Raw genomic sequence first — 16,094 nt, forward strand, 5'->3', positions numbered from 1 at the left:
CACGATATGCAAACCACAAGATCCAATGCTGAGAAGCGATTTATCCACCTGCTTCTGCATCTCTTTCTGTATTAGTTCTGACACTTTCCAGTTCACGTTTGGCCCGTCCATAGACAGCTGGATGAGGTTATGAACTCCTGTCTCAGACAGCGCTTTGCTTATATTTTTGACAATATCAACTGCAGTGGAATGTCCCAAATATTCTGAGCCAGTGTATTTAGTCTTAACCTGTGCTCCTTCCTGGAGCCTCACATGTAAATCCATTTGTTTAGACTGCAAATGGTGGTTTAGGCTCTTGTCAAATAGCACTACATATGCCATTTGTTGGGACACTTCTGCCAGTAAGAGCCTCTTAAAATACGGAGCAAGCCCAAATGTGCAGATATATGCACACTTTCTCTCACCGCTGGCCAATCTTGCTGCAGTCTGGCTGTCCGGGAACATGGCTATGAAAAGATGGCTTGTGTCCTCGGATGACTTGAATGAGTAGTGCGAATTCATGATTTTTAATGCCTACATAATCTCGGCTTTGAGGACTTCGTTTTTTGTTGAAATGTCCAAAGTTGCCTGTTTCTTCATCGTTGAAACTGCAGTAGTGTCGCTTGAGTATTTGATACACCAGCGTTCATAAACTCACCAATGGGAATTGCGGTGCTAGCAGTCATGGCCGGATTAACCCACCAGGGGGCCCCGGGGCACGCACGTCCGTTGTTCCCCCCCCCCCCCCCCGTCCCGTCAGATAGGCTACGCAAACAATACTAAACATTGTTAAATGTAAAACTAATGCAAATAGCCAACATGGTAGTCGACGCTGTGCCAATCTGCATGGGATTCAGATGGCGACTACAAAGTACAACACAATTTTAACTTTGTAGCTTGGAGCCCTGCATCAGAAGAGATTGTAGCTTGGGGCCCCCGTATCAATAGAGACTAGCTTGGTCCCTGCATCGGGACGCAAGGTTGGAACAAACGTCCCTTGTAGGGTATGATTGGGGAGCGCTACTATACGCGAACACAATACCCCTGACCTTTTGGGCCCCCTCGTGGTCCGGGGCCCCGAGGCACTCGCCTGGCACGCCCGGTCCATAATCCAGCCTTGATAGCCGTAGCGGCAACTGTCTCGTGCTTTTCCCCCCTTCATGTGGCTAACAAGCGCAGCCTCGCCCATATTCGAAATATCGAACATTTTACAGCACATTTAGCACGTTTTAGGTCAATGTCTTTTGCCAGCCACAATTGGTACTTATCCTTATAAAGCCATGTATTATTGAACCTGCTTCCGTTTTGTTTTCAGGTCATATTTTCACTTTTTCAATTTTGCTATTCAATTACGACCATGCCTTTCTGAAGTTCAAATTGTTTAAAAATAGTATTATAGTTGTTAAAATGTTAATTTTGGTGTCAAGTCATTTCCTGACAGGCATACTAACATATGCAACGCATTAATATCTCAATTGGGTATTTATCTTGACAGAAAATAGAGTTTAAAAACCGGTGGTCATGTTGATCCCCCATAGTCGTTTTAGGTGGGAGTGAAATCCCTGTCGTTCTAGTGTTAAAAATGAGTCAAAAACACTAAAACCTGTATAGTTGTATAAATACTTTATATATATACTTGCATATATAGAGTATATATACACCCTCTATTAGTTTGGTTTTGTTGCTGAATCTTGAAATCTGCTTTCGTGCGTGAGTAACTGCCTGTCACAGAAGTAGCCTATCTTAGTTCTGTTTGCTATATTTTCTGCGCTATAGTTTGGCGGTTGCCAGTGCTTAGTTCGATAGCCTTGTTGGCTGTAGTGTTTTTTTGTTTTGCCAAGTGAATAAATCTCCTGAAATGTTGGTTCAGTGTTCCATCATCGGTCCATTTTGTACAGTCTGTACATTTTTGTTCATGCTACAAAATGCAGCTGCACAAGATACCAATTATTATTATTATTATTCTATCTAAAAAATACATGAACTTTTATTGAAACATTTATTAAACAGTAATGTATATTTAGTTTTATTTTGCAATTGTGAGACTGGTAATCTTTACATACACAAATCATGAGCCATACTACATGAGTAGCTGTATACTTACCACAAACTTCCAGTGCACATTTTCTTATATTGACGAATGCAGTGGCTCCATCATAGTCATCAAATGGAACCTGACAAAATGCATGAAAATGGAAGAAGAAATTTGTTTTTTTCTGTAATATTCAGAAGCAAAACAAAGATTCCATATACACAGTATACATTATGTATTTTCCTCCACAGCACCAACCAAAAAGGGGAAGCTGCTATTCCAAATGTATTGGTTAAAAAATTTTTCCAGTATCACATCATGAGTTATAATAGCACTAGGTGTGTACACACAATTCAAACCATTCAATCTCCTATCTGAAGGCTAATGACACCCCTACAAATTACAATACTAAAGTCTTAGAAATTTTAATAAATGATTGCAGTTGTACGCTACGCACCTTTTTTAACCCTTGCATGGCCATCTGGTCTCTTGTGCCATTTAAAATTCCACCCATGGTGTAGTGATTCATGTAGTATAGTCAGCCAGCAATATCCTTAGAATCGAGGACGGCAGTTCCTGTTTCTGTGTTATTCAACTTTATATGTTCTGGGACACATCTGGGACCTCACAAATTAAATGTCAGGGTTCCTATGCAAAGCTGCAGCATCTGGAGACGTATAGAAAAAGAATTTGGAAAACCGAATCCTAAAGCTTAGAAATTGCAGAAAAGTTAGGAAAATGATGGAAATATATTGTTAGGCAGTATCGATACACTATATGTTCACATCACATTTTTGCATGGTTTCAGATCTTAAGTCATCTCAAATATTGCAATGTTTCTTATCATGAAGAATAATTATCTCTAGAGTAACACAACATATTTACTGTGGGCTATGTGACTATCAACATACATAATACTGAACACCAACCAAAACCCTCAAATCTAGTGAGGAGATTGACGATCTGGGCGAGGTATTGAATTTTGAAATACAGAGTATATCCGAGCTGCTGAAATAGGGCCCTGTTGATGGCTTGGCAGCCTGTCCAGGGTGTCGCCACACCTGTTGCCCAATGACTGCTGGGATAGGCTCCAGCATCCCCATGACCCCGATTGGGATAAGCAGCTTGGATAATGAATGAATGAATGAATTAACCAATGACCTTCAGATTGAAGTTGTTTTAATGCTTCAGAGTAGTTTTGAAATCTCACATTGTCATTATGCTGTTGTTTTGTGTCCTGGAAGAGACAAGCTGTAGTGGAATTGTAAAGGCCACCGCACACTGTCACCTGCTGAAGCGAGTCAAGAAGGATGCTCCTATTCATTTCAATATTTAACTTCCACACATGGGGGCGTCTACCCAGGAGCGGATGTGTGTCTACTTGACAGGCAGTGCAATCAATATTATTATGAGTAGAGATGATCCCCCCACCCCCATATCCCTGCCAATATACCCACTCCCCTCAGGTTCAATCAGCTATATTATTACAATTTAGATACAACATGCAGAAATTGAGGCACTTGGTTGAATATGAATTTGCAAATATCATGTCAAGAATTGTTATTGTTTTTTTTCTATGGAAGAAAAGGGTTTTGCTGGTTTTGCAGAGCAGTGCGGAACACAGTGACTTCAGCTGACACGTTGGGTGTGCACTGCAGGCAGCACCTGGCTCAGCTCGCTTGACTTGTCGCTGTGTTTCTGTGGCGGTGTGTGCTAGCTTTACGTGTGAGGCTTCAAGGCTGTCATGTCTGATGTTGGGACTGTTAGTTCCTCCACTCCACTGGGCCGTCTGTCAGGGTTACTGAGGGTTTGAATAAACTGACAGGCAGTTACGTCTCCACCCCTGTCCAAGCTTCTCTCAACATGGTTGCATTAGTTGGAGCACCTTGATTATTAATGATGTTTTGTCTTGTTCTCTGTTTCTCCCCCTCTGTTTTCTCATTCTGTTTCTTTGACGTCTCCCCTTCAAATCTCTTTCTCCTTATATGCTTTCCTACTATTTCACATTTACATTTCCTTCACATTCTCCTTCTATTTCACATATCTGTGTGTGGCGTATTAGTGTGTTTGCTCACGCATGGCAAATTTGATCCTGGCCCTCCTGTGTTATCTTTTTCATGTTTGAGTTTTTGCATAGAACACCAAAAAAACGTATTGGGTGATCTAGAGAGTCTAAGTCTGGATGAAATTGAGTCTAAAGGATTGTTTTGTTCATGCCCTGCAGTGGATTGGACTGGTGACCTTTACGGGAGGTTGCATTGCATCTTCCCAAACTGTGCTTGGATAGGATAACAGCAGGGTGATGGTTGTGTTGGAAGCTTAAATGAATCTGGACAGGTGCACCTACTCACTGTGCTGGATTTTCTTTTGTCTCGATTGGGAAACCAATACCTTCCTCCCTGCTGTCTAGCAATGTCATGAATGAATTTATGTTGATCCATCCATCCATTATCCAAACCACTTATCCTGCTCTCAGGGTCACGGGGATGCTGGAGCCTATCCCAGCACTCATTGAGCGGCAGGCGGGGAGACACCCTGGACAGGCCACCACATTTATGTTGATGTATATTTTGATATTATCATATTGTGATTGATATTATGATGTATAGTTTATGTTGATGACTCTGATTAAATTTTATTTCTAGTCTGACTTTAACTGTTTTAGATAAAATGTCCTGGCAGCCTGTGCCTATGTTTGTTATGAAAAGCAAAAGCTGCTATTAGATATTCCAGTCCAACAGTCCTGTGATGGCCTGGTGGCCTGTCCAGGGCGTCTCCCCGCCTGCCACCCATTGACTGCTGGGATAGGCTCCAGCACCCCCGCGACCCTGAGAGCAGGATAAGCGGTTTGGATAATTTATGGATGGACAGTCTCACTCCCAACTCGTCATATATGAACGGTTGGTCAGAATTAGAATCATAATAATTATGTAACCGGTTATTTTTTTGCCCGGTGCGGGATTCGATACGGGGTGTACCGCACCACAAGGCGACATCGCTAACCGCTCGTCTAAAGGGTCAGACCCGTTAGATAGGGGCTAACGTGTCTTATTAGTAGTTTACAGTCGTCACCCTCCCCGGAAGCGCGCCCTCGCCTTTGTTCTTCCCGCGCTCCGAAGAGACTTCTGAGGATCTGCACACTTCCGGATCCCACCGCTGCCACCAATGTAACCGGTTATCTTCTTGCCCGGTGCGGGATTCGATCCGGGGTGTACTGCGCCACAAGGCGACGTCGCTAACCGCTCGGCTAAAGGGTCAGCCCCTTTTGCTAGGGGCTAACGTGTCTTATTACTAGTTTACACTTAATTCATCCTCGAGGGGAAAATGGGTCAGAACCCCTCTTCGTCACTTTGCAACGCTCTGGGTACCCATTTAGCGTCAGCTTTCAACGTGGAGGACTGGTTTATTTGTTATAGAAGTACAGAATCTCTTTCTCTATCTGTGCGCATTCATCGCTAATGTGGTTAACGCGCTAAGCTAACAGCTACAACCGTTAACTCACCGGAACGTCAAATGTTCAAACTCCTACGTACGAAGTAGCAGCTCCTCGGCCAACTCTCGCGGTTCGGGGTTGTACCTCAGCTCACGAACGTTAACCGTGGCTCCAAAAACTCGGGCGGACTGAACCGAACCACGCCGACGACGGAGCAAGAACAAGAGGCGCGACGAGAGGACGCCGCCTGTTGCGCGCGCTCCCTGCGTGCGGAGGCGGAGCGTATCGAAGCGTCTAGAAAGCCGGGTCGGTTACCATGGTTTTTATGACGCCGTACTGAACGTAGTTTTATTAGGAGGGGGGTCCGTTACGTCAGGAGTGTAACCCCGAACCGCAGGAGTTGGCCGAGGAGCTGCTACTTCGCGCTTAGGGATGCGAACATTCGATACTCCGGTGAGTGAACGGTAGTAGCTGTTAGCTTAGCGTGTTCGCCATATTAGCGACGAATGCGCACAGATTAAAAAGAGAAAAGATTCAGACTCTGTACTTCGATAAAGAAACAGTCGGAATAATCTCGAAGAGGATAAAATTAGTTCATGAATATGTGATTGTTTCGTGTCCTCGTGAATGACGCAGGGTTAGTACTCATAACCTGGTTTATTAACCAAGACGACGAGGATGCAATGAGACGACATACGTGCGGCCGGCATCCAGCACTACCGCTTCGCGGGCCCTCGCCCGGTAACCTGTATAACTGAGTGTTCCTCAGTACGGTGTCTGCAGTGGCTCAATAAACATCAGCAATGACATAGTCACAGATCTACAGTGATAATTGTGTGTGTGTGTGTGTGGGGGGGGGGGGGGGGGTTGGGTGTGCCTATGAGCCGTATTCAGCTGCTAATCAAGTAAAGTGCTGTGTGTGATCACAGTCCCTTGTCTGCTGACGGATATAGGGCGAGACCAAATAACACAACTACCCTCCACGTTGAAAGGTGCAGGGGGCATCCACAGCGTTGCAAAGTGACGAAGAGGGGTCCTGACCAGGCGTCCATATACGACGTGACGAGTTGGGAGTGAGGCTGTGTTGTTCAGTCACATGCTGAACTTGCTGAATGCTGAAGATTCGCGTGTTCTACTTACCTGCCATGTTGAAACAACACACCGAATGACGATTTCCACTCGGTGGTATGCTGATAAGCTTCTCGTCCATTTTGTTTTTCACCATTACAATCTGTGGCTTCCCAGCTTTATACAGTGTTAAGCTACAGGACTATCACAGACAGCAAAAAATACATGACTGATAGGAGGAAGCCCAGACAGAATCCGGATGTGACCCACTCAGGCAATGACGTGGTACTGATGGCCTTCTGGCCCTGACAAAATGGATGTGAGCCTGAAGTGGCCCACATGTATAATAGCAAATATGGCCCAAGTATGCCAAATCAAATGTGGGCCTTTTTTTTGGCAAAGATGTGGTGCTCTCGGCAACATGTAATCTGGATGTGACCTTGAAGTGGCCCGTGGTAAATGGTGAATAGGGCCCAAATATCCCAAAACAAATACAGGCCACCTTTGGCAAATATGTGGCACATAGGGCATTGCTATGGCTTGGTTCTGGCCCAGATCTGGCAAACAGGAGCGGACCGCCCAATTGCCATCATTACACACGGTATGTGGGCCGGATGAAGTGTCGGGTGTGGGACGGGTCCGGGCCACAGCAGATTTGCTACCTGGGAGTGAAGAACACTGGGGGAAACACCCACAAGCTGTCTACATCAGCAACTTCAGCGATGCGCCACCTCGTATCTCAACAAAGCTTAGGGGGCATCTGGGTAGCATAGTGGTCTGTTCCGTTGCCTACCAACACGAGGATCACCGGTGCGAATCCCCATGTTGCCTCTGGCTTGGTCGCACGTCCCTACAGTCACAATTGGCCGTATCTGCAGGTGGGAATCCAGATGTAGGCATGTGTCCTGGTCATTGTGCTAGTGCCTCTGGTCAGTCGGGGCGCCTGTTCGGGGGAAGGGGGACTGAGGGGGAATAGCGTGATTCCCCCCACGCGCTGCGTCCCCCTGGCAAAACTCCTCACTGTCAGGTGAAAAGAAGCAGCTGGCGGCTCCACATGTATCAGAGGAGGCATGTTGTAGTCTGCAGCCCTCCCTGGATCGGCAGAAGAGGTGGAGCAGCGACCGGGACGGCTCGGAAGAGTGGGGTAATTGGCCAAGTACAACTGGGGAGAAAAAGGGGGACAAATCCAAAAAAATTTAAAATAAAATAAAATAAACACACTTTAAAGTGGCAGTCTAAAATATTCTCAGTTAAATAAATGTCTGTTAAATTACTATCTTTCACAGGACAAGGAGACACAATAATGATTCAGCCTAGAGGCCACTGATTAAAGTCTCTGTAGTAAAATGACGGAACACAAATGTGTCTGTGGCAACATCTCTGCCATAAATGCCAAGCATCACACAGGTGTTGCTGTGGTTTAAGTCACCCAGCTGCGGTTGGTCCGCCACAGAGAGGCTGAACAAACGCTCTGTGTTCCGGTGGCACAGCAGACAAACGAGTTAGAGGTTTTGACATTACTCCTGGGAAATGTATGCCAAAAAAGAACACAGCCAGAATCTCCAGGATTGATGGTTAAACCTGCCGCTTTGTTACCCCAGTGCCCTACCAGACCTGGGACGACAACCAGTTTTCAAATCCAGAGCAACCAAAGCTCTCCAACATGAAGCCCCAGTGGAAAACTAGAAATTGTTGCCTTGATTCGTTTCTAGTGTGGAACTTGGCTGATTGAAAATGAATGATGGTGGACATGAACTGAAATATTATTTGTCATAAACCAATTTTGGGAATTTGTCTCGTTTTAAGAGATGGGAATTATTTTGGCCTTCAATTTTTATCATCCTCTGTCTGATACACACATTCCCTCCGGTGTCAAGCCAGCTAGTGTGTAATACAATCCAACAATAGACCAGGAGTCAGCAAACGTAGTCCAGGATATGGACCATAATCTCCTCTTTTCATGTCGCAAACACCTTTTAGCAGTGCTGCAGCAGATTAAGCTAAATTGGTTAACACGGTGCCAAACATAATGAACCTGTGCAGGGATTAGTGTTAATGACTAATTCAGAGTTTGCTCACCAGCAAAAGTTCTCTAAGATAGCCAACCTACCTGTGAATGTATAGGTCCAACTACAAGCTGTATTCCTCTATTAATTTATAAACTCCTGTTCTCTTCTCAGTGTGAGAGAAAAGCAATTGTCAGTGAGGTTAAGCAGATGGAGCCTCAAATGTGACGTCATGTGCAGATGAACGCACTGCTGTGTTGAGGTCAGCACACACTGCTGCAGAAACACAGCGGCAAAGTGCTTGCTGTAGCACACAGTAAGTGGCTGCAGACGCCTGTCAAATATAAAAGGTGCTGTATTAAGCACTGCTCTGCTAAACCAGCAAACCTATTTTTCCCCATAGGAAGTATGAGTTTTTTAGGTTATCAACGCATGGAAATAAAAACAGAGTCATGAGATGTAAAGTACATGCAAAGTTGGATGCTGCCAGTGTGGAGGTTTTATATGGAAACGAACAGGAGCATTCTTCATATGTTGTGTCAGCTGGCGCCGGTGTCAGTGACCGGTGGCCTTTACACTGGATGGCACGGTGTCCCAGTGGTTAGCGCTGTTGCTTCGCAGCAAGAAGTTCCTGGGTTCGAACCCCGGGCCGTCCCGGGTCCTCTCTGTGTGGAGTTTGCGTGTTCTCCCCGTGTCTGCATGGGTTTCCTCCGGGTGCTCCGGTTTCCTTCCACCATTAAAAATGCATGCGTGTTAGGGTTACTACGCCTGTCTGTGCCCCTGAGCAAGGCAATGGAAAGAAGAACTGGAGTTGGTCCCCAGGCGCTGCAGCTGCGCACTGCTCCTATACAATAGAATGGATTAAATGCAGAGAACACATTATGTAACTGTACATTGACAAAATAAAGGGGCTTTCTTCTTCTTTTCTTCTTTTGTCCTAGGGGTTCAAAACAAAAGGGCAATAGTTTCTTTGGTAAAAGATGTGGTGCACTTTTATTATACCTACAAATGCAAACTTTAGGGGGAAAAAACAAAACGGAAGCACGCTTCAAAAGTAATTGTTCTAAGTTTTTCATTAACACTACGGTCTTTAACCTTGCTTATACCAGTAACCTCTATGTAAGAACAAAGTAGCAAATCTGGGCAATTAAAGAGTGCAGCTGGACAGCCAGGATTTGGAAGCCAGATGCCCAGAAGACCACCACCTAGTCATCTGGGCATCCATAGGCATGTATATTTTAATCATCTACCCCTGACTAAGTTGATATCCTAATATGTAAATACTTGTGGATTAATCGAAATAGATTTAATGGCTATAAATAAAAAAAAATGTCTGGCTATAAATGGCAATAAAAAGTAAATCACAGTACCTCCTTACCTATTGTGGAAGCATAGTCAAAGAGTGTTCCTTTGATTCTTAAGAGAAAAGCAAAATATATTTTTGAGTAAAAAAAATGATATATAAGACTTGATCACGATGAAATAAAACAGTGCTGGAAGAAAGCTCAACCTTTCTGGGCAAGAATGAGAATACTGGCATTTCCTGAAATAAATCTGCCAACAATTCACCCCTGCTAACTCTAGCACAGGCCCATTGTCCCCAATATTGATGTTTTCAAGTATTTTTCTGCACAGACATGGCACACATGCAAAAAGTCTGAATGGTACTGTCTCCACAGTCTGGTCCCAGCCTCACCCACTTTCTCGGCTTTTCTTTGTGCTGATACGATGGCTACAAGGCATCATAGACTTTTGGCTTTTACGTGTGGTTTGTCAGTTATCTTAGTCCCTGATTTTTTTTTTTGTTCATTTGTTTCCTTCCTTTTTCTCCCCAATTGTATCCGGCCAATTACCCCACTCTTCCGAGCCGTCCTGGTCGCTGCTCCTCCGATCCTGCAGACTACCACATGCCTCCTCCAATACATGTGGAGTCGCCAGCCGCTTCTTTTCACCTGACAGTGAGGAGTTTCAAAAGGGGGATGTAGCGCATGGGAGGAGCACGCTACTCCCCCCAGTTCCCCCTCCCCCCGAATAGGCGCCCCGACCAACCAGAGGAGGCGCTAGTGCAGCGACCAGGACACATACCCACATCCAGCTTCCCACCCGCAGACACGGCCAATGAACTATATGCACACAGTGGTGCTGCCCGACCAAGCTGGAGGTAACATGGGGATTCAAACCGCCGATCCCCGTGTTGGTAGGCAACGGAATAGACTGCTATGCTACCCAGATACTGTCCCTGATTTACCAAATAAATGAACTTAGATACCTCTAGTTTTTGATTCATGCTGCTGTGTAATGTATGGGTTCTCATCTCTCTCTCTTTACGCCCGTTTGTGTCAATGGCACTTCACATTTTTGTTGTGCGATATCAGTTACCGGAGCTGAGCTTGCTTGGATTTTGTGACACTGAAGGATGTGCTGCATGTATTTAATTATTCGCAGAACAAGTATTGATTGTTGTAGCTTCTCTCCACACCATGTAGACTTATGTGCATGATTCGTCGTAAAGCTGGACGTGCCAGCCTCTCTCCTGTTTCTCTCTCTCTCTCTCACTCTCCAGGTGACTGGGACTGCTATCCTCTAGATCCTGCTGTATGGCATGTAAGTTTCAAGAAAAATGTACAGATCTGGGTTGTTGATATGCTGTCTCTGCACTAACCATCATTTGTGCACGTGCAAATACCGACACCCACACAAACACAAAGACAAAGCTGCAGTAGTGTCTGAATTCTTTGCCTGTAGTATAGTCGGTGTAAAGAGTACAATAGTATAATGATTAAGATATGTTTTACATCCATTCTTCCTCCATTCTCACACTCGGTGCCTCGCTTTATCTCTGTCTATGCTTTTCCAATCCCCCTTCCTGCCTTGTTCATTATTCCCTCCTTCTCTCGCCTCCTCCTTTTCAAACCCCTTGCTGCTCGTCTTTCTATTCCTCTCACCCTCCTCTCCCGGCAGCACCCAGTCACATGGCAGCCCTCCAAAGAGGGTGATCACCTAATAGGACGCATCACCCTGAGCAAGAGGTCGGCCATGCCCAGAGAGGCTGGCTCCCTGCTGGGGCTGAAGGTAAGCACACCTGACTCAAACAGCATTTGTCAAAAAGCTTTTCTTAGTTCTTTGTGGATCACTAGGTTGAAGGGTTTACAGGATCATAATTATAATGATATTCAGTTTGACAAAACATTGCTCATTAAGAATTAAGCAGTAAAGTAGTTCTTTTTTCAAATTCTTTAATTGTCACTGCATGTTTTTGTGTGGCCATATGGTGTTGTTGAATGTGTCAGATCAGACCCACCTAAAGTCTGGGTAGGCTGAGAGGAACCATAGATCAGTTCTGCACACTGTTTGTCATGGGTCTGCATCATTTTGACGCCAGCAGACTTTTTGAATTGACCTTAATAATGAATGCTGGGGCTTGAAGAGTAAAGAAACTAGGGTGAGGAGTGCCGTATGGAAGGTGGTGGGAGTGTTGTGTATTGTAATGGTTCTGGTCAAACCATAGTTTTATTCGAGTTTTCCTTTATTTAGAAAAGCAGATAAATATTGACAAAATGATCTGTTGAGAAATTAACTGTATTAGTCCTACAAAATAAGGGGCAATTATATTACTGCTAAGGAACCAGCTAAAAGGCTTTTTTTTTCATTTGTGCTGCCTGTCTTTATACAGGTTGTTGGAGGGAAAATAACAGAGACGGGCAGACTAGGGGCTTTCATTACTAAAGTCAAGAAGGGAAGCCTGGCAGATGTTGTGGGACATCTAAGAGCAGGTATGCTGCAATAAATTGAGGATGAATGAATGAATGAATAAATTGTTATACTGAATTATTCTAAAGCAAATTAAACTACAGCTACTGTATTGAGCTGTGATACAGTATGACAAATTGCTTGTTTCATAAACCTTTTGCCACAACAAGTTGTTCTCAAAGTCTTACAATAGGCCTCGATCATCTACAGTGGTGCTTGAAACGTTGTGAACCCTTTAGAATTTTCTATGTTTCTGCATAAATATGACCTAAAACATCATCAGATTTTCACACAGGTCCTAAAAGTAGATAAAGAGAACCCAATTAAACAAATGAGACAAACATATTATACTTGGTCATTTATTTATTGAGGAAAATGATCCAATATTACATGTCTGTGAGTGGCAAAAGTATGGAATCAGATGTCCTGACATTTTCCTTAAGAATTTGCTGGTATAATTCAAAATTCATTGTTCCATCAATGATGGCAAGCTGTCCTGGCCCAAATGCAGCAAAACAGGCCCAAACCATGATACTGCCACCACCATGTTTCACAGATGGGATAAGGTTCTTATGCTGGAATGCAGTGTTTTCCTTTCTCCAGACATAACAGTTCTCATTTAAAGAGAGACTGACACACCCTTTCTGAACACACTTTTTAACATTGGGAGTTTGAATCATAACCGAAAATAAGTGTAGTTTTATGAATTCAAAACTATTGGCTACTGTCTTCCTGTGGGTGATGCTTTGCCTGAATTGGGGACTAAATCGCTTGTTGTAGAAAAAAAGTCTATATAAAGCTGAAAACATCTCACGCGAGGACATAACTAAATAACTACCATGTCGTCCACTGGATCTAGTGAACCCAAGTGTGTTTGGATATGTCGTAGCAAAATCGATAATAAAGTCTCAGTAAAATAGCACAAACTCAAGCCAAGTAGCTAGCAGGAGGGGGTGAAAGAACGGCTTCTCCGTGGTTTTATAGCATCTTGCTATGGACACACCCTATATGCAAACTGACTGGTGTCTACGTATCCACTGGCACAGTTTGTCATTGGACACCATCTACAGTCAATCACAGATCTCTCTCGAGTGGCTGCAGACACGCTAATTTGGCCACTGAATTTCTCCGTGGTCACATTCCAACTCGGAACATAGCCTATCAATAGGAATTTTCAGATTTTGATGTCAGTATCACTTTAACCAGAAAGTTCTGTTTAGGTCTCATTCGTCCACAAAACATTTTTCCAATAGCCTCCTGGCTTGTCCACATGATCTTTAGCAAACTGCAGACGGGCAGCAATGTTCTTTTTGGAGAGCAGTGGCTTTCTCCTTGCAACCCTGCCATGCACACCATTGTAGTTCAGCGTTCTCCTGATGGTGGACTCATGAAAATTAATATCAGCCAATGTGAGAGAGGCCTTTAGTTGCTTAGAAGTTACCCTGGGTTCTTTGTGACCTGGCCGACTATTACACGCCTTGCTCTTGGAGTGATCTTTGATGGTCAACCACTCCTGGGGAGGGTAACAATGGTCTTGAATTTCCTCCATTTGTACACAATCTATCTGACTGTGGATTGGTGGAGTCCAAACTCTTTAGAGATGGTTTTGTAACCTTTTCCAGCCCGATGAGCATCAACAACACCTTGTCTGAGGTCCTCAGAAATCTCCTTTGTTCTTGCCATGATGATAATAATAATAATAATAACAATACACTTTATTTGTACAGCATCTTTCATACATAAAATGCAGCTCAAAGTGCTTTACATTACAAACAAGGCAAACAATAAAACTCAACAACAATACAGATAAAATAAGTTAAAAGTAATACAACACAGACCTAGGCAAAAACATAAAACAAGGCAAGAAATAAAACCACAGTACAAGATTAAAAAAAAAAGAGTAAAAGAAATATGAAGTGGAATTAATTAAAAGCAAGAGCATAAAAATGGGTCTTGAGCTGATTCTTAAAACTATCTATGGACGTTGCTTCTCTTATTTGTTGGGGGAGTCTATTCCAAGCTGTCAGTGCATAAAAACAAAATGCTGCTTCACCATACTTTTTGTAGTTCATTCTAGGGACATTGAGCAGGCTAGCACCAGAGGATCTAAGAGAGCGGCTCGGAACCTAATCAGATAAGCAGTCAGATAGGTATGAGGTTGCTAAACCATGTAGAGCTTTAAACACAAGTAAAATAATTTTAAAATCAATCCTCAATGCTACAGGAAGCCAGTGTAAAGATGCTAAAACTGGGGATATGTGATCTCTCATCCTGGTTTTTGTTATGGCCCTTGCTGCTGTGTTGTGTACTAGTTGCAGCCTATCGATACTTTTTTTGGGTAAACCAGTAAGAAATGCATTGCAATAGTGTAGATGCAAAGAGATAAAGGCTTGCGTCACCTTTTTGGCGTCTTCCAGGGAGAGGTAGGGTCTAATTTTAGCTATTTTTTTAGGTGAAAAAAGGCACCCTTTGTAACATTGTTGATATGTGATTTAAAATCCAACTCGGAGTCAATGATGACACCCAGGTTTTTTACTACAGTTTTATTCTGTACAGCCAGACTTCCCATTCTACTTGATATCATTTCTCTTTGTGCATTAGTGCCTATAATGAGAATTTCTGTCTTGTCTTCGTTCAATTTCAGTCTTGTCTTCGTTCAATCAATTTCAACGATACACTTTCACAGACATGTGTTGTGAAGATCAGACTTTGATAGATCCCTGTTCTTTAAATAAAACAGGGTACTACTCACACCTGATTGTCACCCCATTGGTTGAAAACACCTGACTCTCATTTCACCTTCAAATTAACTGCTAAACCTAGAGGTTCACATACTTTTGCCACTCACAGATATGTAATAGTGGATCATTTTCCTCAATAAATAAATGACCAAGTATAATATTGTTGTCTCATTTTTTTTAATTAGGTTCTCTTTATCTATTTTTAGGACTTGTGTGAAAATCTGATGATGTTTTAGGTCACATTTATGGAGAAATATAGAAAATTCTAAAGGGTTCACAAACTTTCAAGCACCACTGTACTGTTTTTTTGGCCTTTGGCACAATGCCAGCTATAATATGATCTGAGGTTGCACAGCAAACCTCAAGTAGCGCCACCATTCAGCTGTGTATGAACCATCTTGGTTCAAGGTGATGAGGTGCTGCAGTGGAACGGGAAGTCATTGCCAGGAGCGACCAAGAAAGAGGTGTACAACATCATCCTGGAATCCAAGGCTGAGCCTCAAGTGGAAATTGTGGTTTCTAGACCTATAGGGTAAGATTGATGCTAGTATGACATATTATTTTTGATAGTACCTGTGAATTTATAATTTCACTTACATCAATTTTGATGTCTCCTTCCTCTATCTAAAAGCTCTATCCATCGAATTATATCCAAAAACTTCTTGAGAAAAGTGTATAGAGCATATCAGTAAGTAGTGTTGATTTCATGGGTGGAGTCCTTTCCCCTTATGCTTTACATGTAATCCAAGCCTTGTGAACCTCATACACCTTTTAATCTTTCCTCCAGCTCATCATTATCCCCTCAGTTACCCGTTATGTTTTACAATTGTACTGTATGTGTATGCATTGACCTGCTAGGCTTGTCACGGTGGGTGGTCTCCATGCTGGCACGTTAGGGCAACATCCATGATGGAAAAAAAATCTATTATTTTGTTAATCAGACATGAAAGTGTATATCTGAAACTCACTAGAAAAGGACCTGAAATGCCTAATGTGATTCCACTGGGGGACTTTAAGAAACTCATTAGCTTACTGGTGATGGACTCCGCCAGCAGTCGCATGTGCACAATTTAGCCATTAATATT

The 16,094-nt window shown here is 43.3% G+C and overlaps 1 protein-coding gene across 1 annotated transcript in view; it reads left to right on the plus strand.

Moving 5' to 3' along the window:
- The window catches only part of rims1b (regulating synaptic membrane exocytosis 1b), a 155,207-nt gene that overhangs the window by 80,240 nt on the left and 58,873 nt on the right, over window positions 1–16,094 (plus strand). The window contains exons 6-10 of the mRNA XM_056280117.1: window positions 11,082–11,122; window positions 11,480–11,590; window positions 12,192–12,291; window positions 15,418–15,541; window positions 15,641–15,697. Coding sequence (XP_056136092.1) covers window positions 11,082–11,122; window positions 11,480–11,590; window positions 12,192–12,291; window positions 15,418–15,541; window positions 15,641–15,697 — 433 coding nt within the window. The remainder of the gene's footprint in view (window positions 1–11,081; window positions 11,123–11,479; window positions 11,591–12,191; window positions 12,292–15,417; window positions 15,542–15,640; window positions 15,698–16,094) is intronic.

Source organism: Lampris incognitus, chromosome 5 (assembly GCF_029633865.1).
Source record: "Lampris incognitus isolate fLamInc1 chromosome 5, fLamInc1.hap2, whole genome shotgun sequence".
Taxonomy (NCBI): domain Eukaryota; kingdom Metazoa; phylum Chordata; class Actinopteri; order Lampriformes; family Lampridae; genus Lampris; species Lampris incognitus.